Raw genomic sequence first — 12,674 nt, 5'->3', positions numbered from 1 at the left:
TCTCTTTATACGACGGCTCCAAAAGGGAGTGTCCCAAGAGAACAAGCGCCTGCTTGCATCATGTTTGCTATCGATCAAAGCCAGTCATGTAACCAAGCCCAGAATTAGAGGGATGAGGGGCACTCCACAGGGGCATGAATATTGGGAGGCGGGGTTATCAGGGGCTGTCCTGTACCAGCACACATGTGCTCTTCTGAGTGCTCTCACAAAGTGGCAACTGCTCCATGAAGAATTCCTAAGAATATATTGTATTTCATTGATTCGAAGAAGAACTCAATTGGAATTCATCTTCCAAGCAATTAGGTGGCCTATTTTAATCTCTGCATTTTTTCCCATTGTGGTACATAAAATAATGGTATTTCCTGTTGCCGATGGCATCTCAGATTCTGTTGATATATAGGACGTATATCCTGACAGGTATGAACACACACACCACTAACGTGATAAAATATCTCTAGGAAATTTTGCATTACTAAAAAGAGAATTATCAAATCGTTTTCAATGGGAAAAGAAGGATAGCTTAGGGGCAGGAGAGCATCAAATGAACAATAGCAAAATTATTTTTCCTGCTGGCATTTCAAAAATAACAGTGTTTTTAAATTAATTATTCTAAGAATTGCCATTAAAATGTAAATACAACGAAGGATTCAGGCACTGAGCATACTGAGCAAAATGGGCTTTCATTTCCTATCCCACCTAACTGGAGCTCCTCACCTGAGCTTTGCCGGTTGCTCACCTTTAGCTGTCAATCCACAAAGGCAGGTTTTTCCCCTGCTTGTGGTGCTAGTCACAGATTCCTGTTAGAGTTGACTAAGGATAACTGAAGGCATAACCAGTATGTCAGAATAATGGGTTCTTTGATGAAGCTGTGGCATTGTATCCAATTTGTATCATGTAGTTATCTTTCTTCCAGTACCTACCAGGTCTACATTTAGTATTCTGGACTGGCATTTACACACACACATACACACACACACAATGCATGTAATGCTATATAGCATACATTATATATAATGAAGAGCCACTCTGAGTTCATAGGCCCTTTGGGATGATTAGAAATGGGTACCCTCTCCCTAAGGCATCCATCAGAAGGGTTAGGCTGCTTCGGAACATGGCACGTTACTGCCACCTGCTGGTAAGTTGTGGTAAAAATGCAAATCTAGAATAAGAGGTGAACGGTATCAACTGGAATTTTGCAGTGCACATACTGAATACCACGTGAGACAGCCACAGATTATTAGACAGTAGGTTAGCAAAATGGCCAAGAGTATGGGTGTTGAAGCCAGGTTGCTCCAACCTTCCCTAAATGGTGATCTTAGAAAAGTGATATAACTTCTGGGTAGTCATAGTAGCTACTTCATTGGGTATAAGTAATGATGAGTGTGGCAACACATATAAAGCCCTTAGGGCAATTCCTGGCACAGAGTGAGTGTCATATGAGTGTTTGTTACCATACCATTTTAAAATTCATTTAACAAGTACCTACAAAGTGGCAGGCACAGTTCTAATGTCTCCGCAGATACTAACTCTTAATCAACCCTCTTGTGAGAGGAAACAACATATGTAGAGGAATAGCTACAACACATCACAAAATGGGACATGTGAGGGTATAAATTCCAATAGACACTTGGAGATATCACGTAACCCTCTCTGGGACATATGACTGGAATTCCCACACCATACGGGGATTCCTATAGTCTCCCCAAGAAGTTATGAAGACTTGGAAAGAGGGAAAGTGCTTCAAGTTTCCTAAGCCTTCGGGTGAAGTGTCATCCTGAGCCCTGAAAGGTCGTGGATTCAGTTCATGGTCAGGCACGTACTTAGGTTCTGGATTCTGTCCCTGGCGCATGTGGGAGGCAACCAGTCAACGTTACTCTCTCACATCAATGTTTCTCTCACTCTCCCTCTCTCCCTCTCTGTTTCCCCCTTCTTCTCTCTCTCAAATCAATAAATGCATCTTCGGGAAAGATTTAACATTAAATTAAATTAAAAATTAATAAAATTAAATCGTTTTTTTTTTAAAAGAAAAGATTCCTAAGCCCTTACCAGGCCCATAGGTTGGAGGTGAATATTGCGTGTGTGATTATGTATGAGAGAGTAGGAGGCAGGGGAAACTTGCCAGAGCCCAGCCTCCTGGGTTTACCCCGGGACCCAGTAAGTATTCTGTTGAGCATCAGGGGAAGCTCCAGAGTGGGCACAAAGAGCCTATCCTAGGGCTCTGAGCCCCCCTCCCCAACCCCAGATTTAAAGATCCCTGGTCGGGACGCATAACAGCGGAACTACAATTACTCACTGATTCCCCCGGAAATATGCAGGATGGCCTGGTGGGAAAGAGGGCTTTATTGGGATGTTAGTGGGCAACACACGGGAGGTGAATTCCCGGGACCAAGCTGGTGGTCACATTAAAGAACAATAAATTAACTTACAAAATAAATTAAGGTGAGGAGGTCCCAAGCAGGGAAGCAGCTGGGAATACCTGGGGGTATCTTAGGGATGGGATTTGGAATTGGAAAAGGGAAGTAAGAATTTCTAGCCCTCTCATAAGGGTGTGAAATGAACTTTTTCAAGACCCCTTTCCCAGTTTGGGAGTTTGGGGCTCTGGCTTTCCAGGAAGGGGAAAGGTCTGGATTCAGCCAAAGGGGTAAAGGGGGGCCGGTTCAGGGTCGTTCCTCCAGGAAGCGGTAAGTGGGATTCTCATAGCCGTGACGCTGCAGTTCACGCAGCTGCTGCTCCTCCAGGGTCAGCATGGGGTCCACCTGCAACAAGAACAGGGGAGGGACAGTGGAGCGCAGGGACCTGACTACAGATATTACAGCCCCTTCATGCCCAGGCTCTGGACCCCTGCCCATATTACGTCTTTATGTCTCTCACCTCTACCACTCCATGGCTGATAGCGCCATAGGGTTTCTTCCTGCGCAGGAGCAGCACTGAGAGAATGATGAGGGAGCCTCCACCCGCTCCCATGATCAGCAAACCGGACACGGCCTCTCGGGACACCCCTGTCCCAGCTGGCGCCTGCAGAGAGAGAAGACGAGGCAGGGGTCATCTTTGAGGCTTGCCAGGGCCTAGGGTGGCTTTGGAAGTCATGGCCTAGGCACTGACCTCTGACCTCTCCCCCCCATTCCTCTTCTGGTACCCAAAACATTCCTCCTCTTACCAGCTCATCTCTCTGAATCTCCGATGAATGGGAAGGAAAACCCCTTGGAACAGATACATTCACCTGTGGGAGCAGGAGGTGTCAGAGAGCCAGGCATCTGGGCCCCAGCCGCCTTCTCCCCTAGTGTCAGAGAGGTCAACTCCCAGCCCTCATCTTCCCTAGGATCCTGAAGCCCATGTTCTCAGTACCTCTTCCCTTAGTCAAGGAATCCAAACCCCTAGCACCCCCCTCCTTCAGACCTTCAAGTTGAGCCCCGTCCCCAGGGCTCCCTCAGGAGCCGGCAGGGCTGACTGACTTACCTTCTGCTCATACTGTTCCAGTGGGGACAGCTTCTCTTTCCCAGGGGGTGCAGCATCTTGTTCTGTGGACCCTACCCCACCCCCCAAAATCCTAGCTCATTCCTGAGAGTCCAGAGTGGTGCTGCCCCTGCCTGAGGAAGGGGTCAGAGGGGCACCAGACTCCACCCCAGGAGGCTTGGGGTTCTCAATTCCATTTTGGGCTTGGAGACTCATTGGGATTTCGTGGTGGTCTACTCTGTGAGATACTTACCTTTTGGTAGGGCCATGGGGGCGTCTGCTGGCAGCCAGAAGAGGCATGGGGAACAGGGAAGAGAGGAGAGCTTCACTGAAGGAAAAGGGGAGGGACACCCTCCCAGGGTCCAAGGCAGAAGGATCAAGGATCCTACAGAGGACTCTGTAAACTTAGACACTCCTCCCCAGCCTCTCCCACACGCTGTGGTAGCTGAGGCGCCCCTGGACTTTGGGGCAGTAGAAACTAGGATGGGGGCCTGTCTCCCAAAATCTGAGGTTAAGCGTACTTGGGTTAACTCACCATCCTTGGAATCCAGAGGCTGCAGCCCTCTGTTGTCCTCACTGCTGCTCCCAGGAGCAGGGACCTCCAGTTCACTGGGACTCAGGTGTTCAGAGTGGAGGAGTTCCTCTGAGGGGGACATGCAGAAAGGTAGCTGAGGTCCTGAGCTTAGGGACTCCACAAAACCCCCCACACCGGATGAATGGATGACATCGAAACAGTAAAGTGACTGGGGGTGGTCATAAGGATGATCTGGGAAAGGGGAGCTAATGGGAGGCACCCCTGGAAGGGAGGATAGAGGCTGAAGTTGCAAGAGAATGGCCTCTTCGTAGAGCAGGTGAATCAGGGTTCAATGTGGGCGACGCAGAGGAAGTCACGATCGATCTGGGGCTGGGATCAGTCACACCCTCTGGTAGTCGTGTGCTTTTGTGTAGGCTCCTCCCCTTGGATTTGAACTGGGTTTGTGACTTGCTTTAATCAATAGAATGTGGGCCACCCATGTCTTAAGACTTGGCAGCTTCCACTTTCATTTTGGGGGAGGCTGAACCACAGTGTAGGACGTCCAGGCATCTTGCTGGAGAAACAACATGAAGGGACTCCCTGGAGAGGAGAGGCCCGAGTCTACATGGAGAGGTGGTGAGGCCCAGTCGTGCCAAAGTCCCAGCCCCTCTCTGATCTGCCAGCTGCATGTGTGGCTACTGGCAAGATCAGCAGAAAAAGCACCCAGCAGAATCCAGGCCAGGATCATGAGCAAAGAAGATGGTCGATTTGGAACAAATCAGTAAGTTCTGGTGTTTGTCCCACAGAAATAGGTAACTAAAGTGTGAGGGGGGGCGGGGGGGAGCAGTCAAAGGTTGGGAGTTAGGATCTACCCTTAGAGACCTGGAACGGGAAGCAGGGGCACATGTACTCACGGATCTGGGGCCGTAGCTCTTGAGCCAGGCGTGGGTTCTGGTCCAGCAGCCCCAGGCTCTGATTCATCCTTTCCTCAATTACTTGAAGGTGGGTCTGTACCTGTGGGGGAGTGAGGATGAGGGAGGAACTGGGCAATGTAGGCTAGAGATAGGGAAACTGAGGCAGGGTGAAGGAAGGACAATAGGGGTCAATGGAAATTAGCACATGGAACTGACAGGAAGGAAGGTACAAGGGCCAGGAATTGGGCTACAGGAAGAAGGAAATCGGAGGAGAAGAAACAGAATACAAAGAAAAGGAAAAGATGTGCAGAAGATAGGAAGTGAGAGGCTTGGGAAAGGAAGGCATGGGGAAACAGGTAGTTACTAGGAAAGTGCAGCAGAAGAGACACGGTAAATACAGAGTGCAAGGAATATGGTACAGAAGATAGGAAATGGAGACAAGTGTTAGCAGGGGCAAAAACAGGATCCGAGGAATAGAAAGTGAGGTTTGCAGGGGTTCCAGAAGAGGAAGTGGGATTGGAGTGTCATGTAGAGATGATACGGCCCAAGGGCAAGACTTGGAGCCCAGGAAGAGAACACCCAAGAAATAGGAATTAGGATCTGAAGGCCTAGCACAAGGATTCCAGGGAAAACAAGCAGGGTTAGGGAGAAAGAAGAATTGAAGGACAGAAACAGAGTTCAAGGCACAGGAGGGGGGTTCTGAGAAACAACGAGGATGTCAAAGACACCCAAGGAGGTGAGGCGGGGGCAGTGTTCCAGGCTCAGGAAGTAGGAACCCAAGGGAGTGAACAGGGTCCGAGGCACAAAAGAGAGGAAGGCGGTTCAAGAGACAGAAAGAGGGTATGAGAGACCAAAGAGTCTGAGGTATGGGGTCCAAGAGACTAGAGTCTGAGGGACAGCAAATGGCATTTGAGATCTGGAAGAATCTGAGCACCTGGAAGCTCATCTGCTGGGCCTTCTCAGGCTCCACGGCAGCCACGTGCTGGTAATGGCGCAGAGTGTGCCTTTGCTCCTTCTGCTCCGCACGCAGGTAGCGCCGCAGGGCCAGCAGGACGCGCTCTGGCTGTGGAAGGAATGAAGGCTGCCTAGGCCTGCCCCAGCCCTTTTCATCCTCTGCCCTCTGCCCCCGCAGCTCCCACACCTGAGGCGGATCTCCCTGCAGTGCTGCCAGGAAACCTTCCAAGGCAGCCCGGCGCTGGTCGTTGATAAGGGCAACGACTCGGGTGGCATGGGTCTCCACCAGGCGCTGTCGCTCACCGGACACCTGTTCCTCCAGCGTCTGCAGAATGGACTGGAAGTGCTAGCAAGGGGGTGGACACAAGATCAGGAGAGGTGAAGATGGGTGAAAGCCAGGGTCCATGGCATTCTGGAAAGGCAGGGCTGCGGGGCCAAACAGGGCGGGCGCAGTGGGTCTAGGTCTGGGCAGGGTCAGCTTGGGGGTGTGAGTAGATCATAGGACCCTGACTGGAAGGGGTGGGGATACAGGGCAGACCCCAGACCTACTAGGAGCCAAGCTAGCGGCATACACTGTATTCTGTAGGAACAATCTAGGAACAGAGTTGGCCTGTGTTTAGGTGAAAGGAAGTGTTGAAGTAAAGCTGGAGCTCTGGGCCTGGGAAGGGCAAACTGGAGACAGACTGTGCCCAAATGAGACTAAGGCAGGTGGGGATGAGGAGGAAGCAAAACTCGGGGAATGGCTAACTTGAGTGGTGATTATAGAGGGTAGGGCTGCACTAAGTGAGGTTGAGAGAGGTGGGATGGAAAAACATGAGGCTGGGCCTACTGAGGACAGACTGAGTGAAAGTGAGAGTAGGCGGGAAGGACCAAAGTCAGGGGTGTGGCCTAACGGACAGGAACGCATCAAAGAGAGACTGAGAAGGGCCTCACTGTATCTGCAGGGGGCCAGGTGGGAGAGGACTCCAGAGCCAGTTCTCAGGGGTAAGAATCAAGTTAAGACAAGTTAGGGCAAAACATGGCCAATTTGAGGAGAACAACAACGTCAGGTCTGAGTTGGGCCAAGAGGAGAGGAGCTAAATGTGGGGGTGGGGCCGAGAGAGGCTGATGTAAGTGGGAAGGGGTGGAACTGGATGAGACTGGGACAAGGCCTGAGCCGGGCTAAGACTGGATGTGCCCCGGGTAGTGGACAGGCATGAGTGAGTAGGGCCAGCTGCAGGTTGTCCTACCTCATTCAGGGCCTGTCTGTCAGCTTTAGGCAAATTCTTGGACTGGTTGTCTGCCATGGCCCATTCACGCATCACCTGGGGGCAGGGACAATTTCAGGATTCTAGAATCCATTCTGCTCCAGCCAGAGAGGTCCCCAATCCTTCTTCAAGACTTTGGAGGCTCCAGATCCCTTAAGTCCCACTGGTTCTTGGATTCCCAAGAGAGAATACTCAGAAGAAATTTAAGATGGAAGAGTACCATGCACTGGAATTTCCTTAGAATCTGGTGGCATCTCAATGGGATTCTATGGGTTAGAAATCCCTGGTTATTGTAGGGGTGACGCAGTTGAGAGCTGGGGATTGATAGGAGCCTGGGGAGACTTTGGAGAGCCTTTGGAGATAGTCCCGCTTGTCCCTGTGAAATTTCCTGGTATTTATGGAGCTCTACTTTGTGGGGGAATCCTAGGACCCTCGGTGTCATCACCTCATTAATCTGGCGCATCCTTCGCTCCTCCAGGTCCATCTTGGCCCGCAGGAAACTCTCGTGCTCACTGGTTTCTCCAGGCATACCAAAGTACACATCCACGCCATCTGTGGGCCTTGGGGTAGGAGTCACTGCCATGCCAGGAATCAGGGGATCAGCCTGAAGGCCATCTCCAGGTCACCTTTTCTACCCAGAGAACTACATTTGCTAGAGTGCACTGGAAACCACCATATGTGGTTTAGTCATAACTGCTGCCTAACTTTATGGGAAATGTAGTTCTGGACTGGGCCTATCCCTGAAAAGCTTAGAAATCCATTATGCCATCCTCCAATATGAAATAATCCTTAGGACCTACCAAATGGCTCCTTCCAGGTATCCCCAAACCACCCTTTTCATTCTCCACAGGCCAGATCTTCCACCTCTACTTTATCCCAAACTGCTCTCACCCCTTGCATTCCCCCCAGTCAGATCTCTCCCCCATAGGTCCCTCCCAAAGATGTTCCTATCCTAAGGCTCCCCAAATCATCCTCTCTCTAGGGTGGAGGAAACTAAGGATTCAGAAATGGCCTCACCTTTGCTGACCACTGCAGAGGGATGGGAGCTTGAAGGCGGGACTCTTTCCTCCTCGCCTTCCTCTTCAGCCTGTAGGGGCTCCACAAAGTAATCATCTACCGGCTGTAGGAAGGATTCCTCCTCTTTCTTGTCCTCATCCCCCTCTACTCTGCCCCCCAGGGGCCAGGACCGGGTGGAGGGGTCACTGAGGAATTAGAAGACCCAAGGCAATGAGAACACGGGGCCCAGGCCCCTAGGCTTCCACTTCCGGCCTCAGAAGCCTTGGGATGGGCATTAGAAGATTCCCTCCCACTCACCCAATTTCTGTCCCAGATGGGTCAGGGGTCACTGGAGGGGGGCAGCACACATACTCCACGCCTCGGAACCGATCCATGCCACAGGGCAAAAGCATGCCCGAGCCATGCAGGATGAGGCCCTGGGAGCTGCAGGCCTGTGGGAAGAGTGAGTGGGTCCAGATACAGAATTGGGGGCGGGTAAGAGAGGGTAAAGGAGGGGCCTGGATGTCTGAGTCTTGAAGGCTGATGGGGCTGGGAGCCTGGTTTTCTGGTTCTGTCCTGATTGGAAGAGGGGGGCTGAGATCCAGACTCTTGGGTTCTGAAAGAGGGGGGTATTAGGGGACTGGACTGGGTTTTGAGGGGTGAGAATGGATGGGCCAGGGTCCCGACCTCCTGTGCTTCCTGATGCCTCTGGGTTGAACTCTCACACTGGTCCATGCGCTCCTGGTGCAAGAACCGGCAGCCTTCAGGTACCAACAGGGCCTCACTCACGAATTCACCCGCTGGGGAATGGGGAAACCAGAGTGAGACCCTTCCACAGCCACTAACCTCACCCTCCTCAGAATCCAGACTCTTTAACTTCAGAGGATTCTCTGCACCACTCAGGACCCAGGCACCTAACTCCCTAATGTGACCCTTTAGACCAGGGCGCAGAATCTCTCCCCCCCCTCAGGGAACCCCACCCTCATTTCCCTCCCCCAGCCTGTGACTCACGCAGGCAGCGGAAAGGCACAACCTGGTGGTGAGAGTGGGCACAGCGGCCACCCCGGGCACCCCCGCACCAGCGCTCCATGGGGATGGCCTGTGGTGCCCGTTCCACACGTGCAATCTGCAGCTCCGGGTACATCTGGGGACACCAGGTGGAGCGATCAACCCACTGCCCCGCCCCTATCAGCCGCGCTTCTCTATTGGCCATGTCCCTTTACATGTGTTCATAAGGAATTCTCCTCTTCAGGTCCCGCTTCTTCATAGAACTGGTCTTAGAAATCTAAGACCAGTATGACCACTGGCCACACCCCCTAGTAACTCTCCCTTAAAAGCCCCGCCTTCCTTAGGCCCCTCCGCTTTGTCTGGCCAGTTTCTTTACAAAGGTCCCTCCATGATGCCCATAAACTCAATTCTGCCAAGCCCACCGCTCTTCTAGTCACCCCGGCCCCCTTCCGCAATCAGGTTCATTTCTCCAAGGATTCTACCAACTCCTAAGCCTCGCCTCTCTCCCTGTTTTGCTTCTCAGTCAGTGCCCCTTCCCTTCCTTTTCATAGCCACATCTCCTAGCTTTCCACTCTCATTGGGCTCCGCCGCTTTTCCTATCTTACTGGCCCTTTAGGTCTTTTTGTCAAAGACCCCCCTTTGGCCACGCCCACCCATACGCCTACCCACCATTTCGCTGGGTGGATACCTTCCTTAGACGGTTTTTGTGCAAAGTTCTCCTCTTTCCTGACCTAGTTTCTCTCTTTTTTTTCTTTTCGTTTTTGTTCTTTTCTGCTTTGTTTCGTGACCTAGATTGTCGATAACAGGTCCTGCCCTATTCTAACTTCCCTTCGGGCCACGACCCCAGCTTCCCAGCCTTCTTAGACCCCTGGTTTCCCGACCTTTCGAAAGTCTAGCTTCCCTCGGGCCACTCCCCCCCATTTTGGACCAGCTGCCCCGACCCTCTCAGTAGGTCCCGCCCACCTGTCTGCAGTACTCGAGCACGCGTTGCTGGTCCGGGAGACAGCGTCGCGAGCGCTGTGCGTCTGGTTCCCAGCGGCCAGTGCGCAGGTCGCGATGAAGGGTTAGGTGCCCGCACAGTCCAGCCACCTGTGCCGACCCGGGGGCCTGCGTGTGTGGGCGAAAGGGTCAGTGAGGGCCCTAGGAACGTTGGTAGGCTGACCCCTTGGTGCTATGCTCCCTAGGACCCAGATGTTAAACCCTAGAACCGCCCCCCCCTCCACCAAGCACAGCGCACCCGCCTCGGTAGAGGTACGGTTTCCTGGGATACAGCCCCTACTGGGCTAGGTGCCCCAGCGCCCCTGTTGCTATAGCGACTTGAGTCCCCCAGGATTCTCGCAGCCTTTTTGTGGCGGAGAGAAGCGCCCCCTGCACCCTGGCGCAGCCGCACTTGAGCCAGAAGGGGTTAAACCTGAATCGCTGGGGAGGAGGTCAGAACCTTAGCGTTCTGGCCCCTCCTCCCTCCATCTCCAGCTTTGGCTCCCATTCTTGGATGCAAAGATGACAGACATGGCCTGGCTTCAGGGCTCTGCAGACCTAGACACTAAGGCCCTTGAGGGCTGGAGAACCACCTCCCGAGTCAGGGGAGCGGTGGCTGGAAGTCTAGACTCCTGGGTCATAGGAGGCTGCAGGGCCTTCATATGGGTTCAGAGGATGCAAAGGGACCCCCGTTCTTGGATCTAAATGTCTTACTGCTTAGTGGGTCCTATGTTCAGGTGGGGAAGGGGCTGGGGCTGAGTCACTTAGGTCAAGAGGGTTTGAGGGCGGCAGGAGCAGGCTGGGACGACACATGATGGGAAGCTGGGGCCTAGACTCCTGGGTCCGTGAATGCCTCGTTCTGTTAGGGGCGCCTGGGAGCTTGCCGCCTGAATGGAAAGACTGCGCTTTCTGCTCTGGACATGTCCGCAACGGGGCCCGGAGGCCGGGTCCCGCCCTTTCCCCCATCCCCTAGGACCCTGCCGGGCCTCACCTCGGCCGCGCCTTGGCTCCCACCGGCCAGGCTCCCGACGGCGAGCTGCGCGCGCAGAAGCAGCAGCAATAGTGGCAGCAACAGCAGCAGCGGCGGCAGGCCCCGGCAGCGACCCAGACTTCGAGTGGCGGGGCCGACGTGCCCCATGTCTGGGTTCTCGCGCCCTCAGGTCCCCTACACTCCCGCCCTGCCCTGCCCCAGCGGTGACAGAAGCTCCCAGCGCCACCTCCGCCGCCGCCTCCTCCCACCGTCCCCGGGCTGCGCTGGCGCCGCCAGCCCCGCCCCGCGCCGGCCCCGCCTTCCCGGCCAGGACAATAGCTTGGCAGCTCAGCGCTCTGTCTAGCAGCTCCGGAGCTCGCTCTCGGGAGAGAGCATCAAGCCCCGCCTTCCTAAGGTTCCAGGTGTCCCACCCCATGCAAGGACCTACCCGGGAGTGTGGATCACGGCCCCGCGGTTATGGATTTTTTGTCCTCCCTCGGACCCAGACAACTCACAGATCCACTTCCTTCTCTTCCAGGGATTGTCAGCATTGGAGAACCATCTCCCACTCCCCCGCCCAAACAAATTCTTCTCTTGAGTGTCCAAGAATACAGGCCTCCAAAATTTCCCCAATCAAGAACACAGCAATTTCGACCCAGTCTTCTTCCTCAGATCCGGGAAGTCTGGGCCCAGACTCTCAAGACCAGAGACAAAGCTCCTAGCCCTTTCCGCCTAAGACCCCAAGAGTCCCAGGCCTCCTGCTCTGCTTCCCAAAGGTCTCGGGTGTCTGGAACTTGTATTCCTAGCTCAAGGATCCATGATACAAAGTGCCCAGCCCCTTCCCCACTTTTCTTTAAAAATTTTTAAATTTATTGATTTTAGAGAGCGAGGAGGAGGAGAGAGAGAAACATTGATTTGCTGCTCCACTTACGTGCGCATTTATTGGTCGATCCCTGTATGTGCCCTGACTGTGGATCACACCCACAACCTTGGAGATCCCAGACAACACTCTTGACCCCAGAACTACCTATTAGGGATCCCAGGCCTCCCTCTCTCTTTTTTAACATTTCATTTTTATTATATTTTCCATGACCGTTTATCCCCCTTAGACCCTGTTCCACCTCTACCCACCCTCTCCCTCCCAGACCCCTTTTTAAATGATGACCCAAGTCAGGTACCCAGCACCTCAGGACAAAGGTCTAGACCTCCATCTTTGCTCTAAGGGCCAGAGAATTTCTATTTTCCCACCCCATCCTCTGTCATGTGTGTGTATCTATGCATGTATGTGTCGATACATATCAAAATAGCCTGGAGTGCTAAATGCATCACTGCGGGCTTGGGGGAGCCCCTGGTTTTGCTCCTACAGCCACTTCATAGCCTAGGATAGAGGAAGGGCCTTGGGGAAGCTCGATGGATCCCTTTCTTTCTTTTTTTTTTAAAGATTTTATTTATTTGTCTTTAGAGGGGAAGGGAAGGAGAGAGGGAGAGAAACATCAATGTACGGTTGCCTCTCGTGCGTCCCCTGGTGGGAACTGGCCTGCAACCCAGCCATGTGCCCTGACTGGGAATCAAACCACAATCGTGTGGTTCACAGGCCTGCTGGATCCCTTTCTTGACAGAGGGTAATAACGCCAAGAGAA

The 12,674-nt window shown here is 53.0% G+C and overlaps 1 protein-coding gene across 3 annotated transcripts; it reads right to left on the bottom strand.

The window, feature by feature from the left end:
• Nucleotides 1-2,319: 2,319 nt before the first annotated feature.
• Nucleotides 2,320-11,286, bottom strand: APLP1 (amyloid beta precursor like protein 1). 3 transcript variants are annotated; one of them, XM_037039694.1, is made up of 17 exons: nucleotides 11,056-11,286; nucleotides 10,050-10,193; nucleotides 9,090-9,222; nucleotides 8,766-8,878; nucleotides 8,397-8,530; nucleotides 8,100-8,284; nucleotides 7,528-7,658; nucleotides 7,065-7,139; nucleotides 6,023-6,181; nucleotides 5,816-5,944; nucleotides 4,882-4,981; nucleotides 3,989-4,096; nucleotides 3,707-3,781; nucleotides 3,457-3,527; nucleotides 3,158-3,220; nucleotides 2,872-3,015; nucleotides 2,320-2,756 (listed from the first exon to the last, which is right to left on the bottom strand). In XM_037039694.1, the coding sequence occupies exons 1-17, from the start codon at nucleotides 11,200-11,202 to the stop codon at nucleotides 2,658-2,660; spliced, it is 2,010 nt and encodes a 669-aa protein (XP_036895589.1). In that variant the 5' UTR covers nucleotides 11,203-11,286; the 3' UTR covers nucleotides 2,320-2,657. The 3 variants fall into 3 exon arrangements, with proteins under 3 accessions (XP_036895589.1, XP_036895590.1, XP_036895591.1); XM_037039695.1 differs by having other exon boundaries at nucleotides 3,707-3,733; nucleotides 11,056-11,285; XM_037039696.1 differs by having other exon boundaries at nucleotides 3,707-3,730; nucleotides 11,056-11,285.
• Between the last annotated feature and the right edge of the window lie 1,388 nt (nucleotides 11,287-12,674).

This window comes from Sturnira hondurensis, unplaced genomic scaffold, assembly GCF_014824575.4.
Source record: "Sturnira hondurensis isolate 20B ecotype Veracruz unplaced genomic scaffold, ASM1482457v3 Scaffold0025395, whole genome shotgun sequence".
NCBI lineage: Eukaryota > Metazoa > Chordata > Mammalia > Chiroptera > Phyllostomidae > Sturnira > Sturnira hondurensis.
The sequence above is the reverse complement of the archived record's forward strand: the minus strand, read 5'-3'. Positions and strand labels throughout refer to the sequence as shown.

Bases quoted from the DNA above. Each gene is read 5' to 3' on its own strand.
- APLP1 (XM_037039694.1), bottom strand. From the start codon at position 11,202: ATGGGGCACGTCGGCCCCGCCACTCGAAGTCTGGGTCGCTGCCGGGGC. The intron at 5,945-6,022 runs GTGTGGGAGCTG...TTCCTTCCACAG, and splicing joins TGCAGGGAGATCCGCCTCAG to CCAGAGCGCGTCCTGCTGGC. The intron at 2,757-2,871 runs GTGAGAGACATA...TTCTTGTTGCAG, and splicing joins TCAGCCATGGAGTGGTAGAG to GTGGACCCCATGCTGACCCT.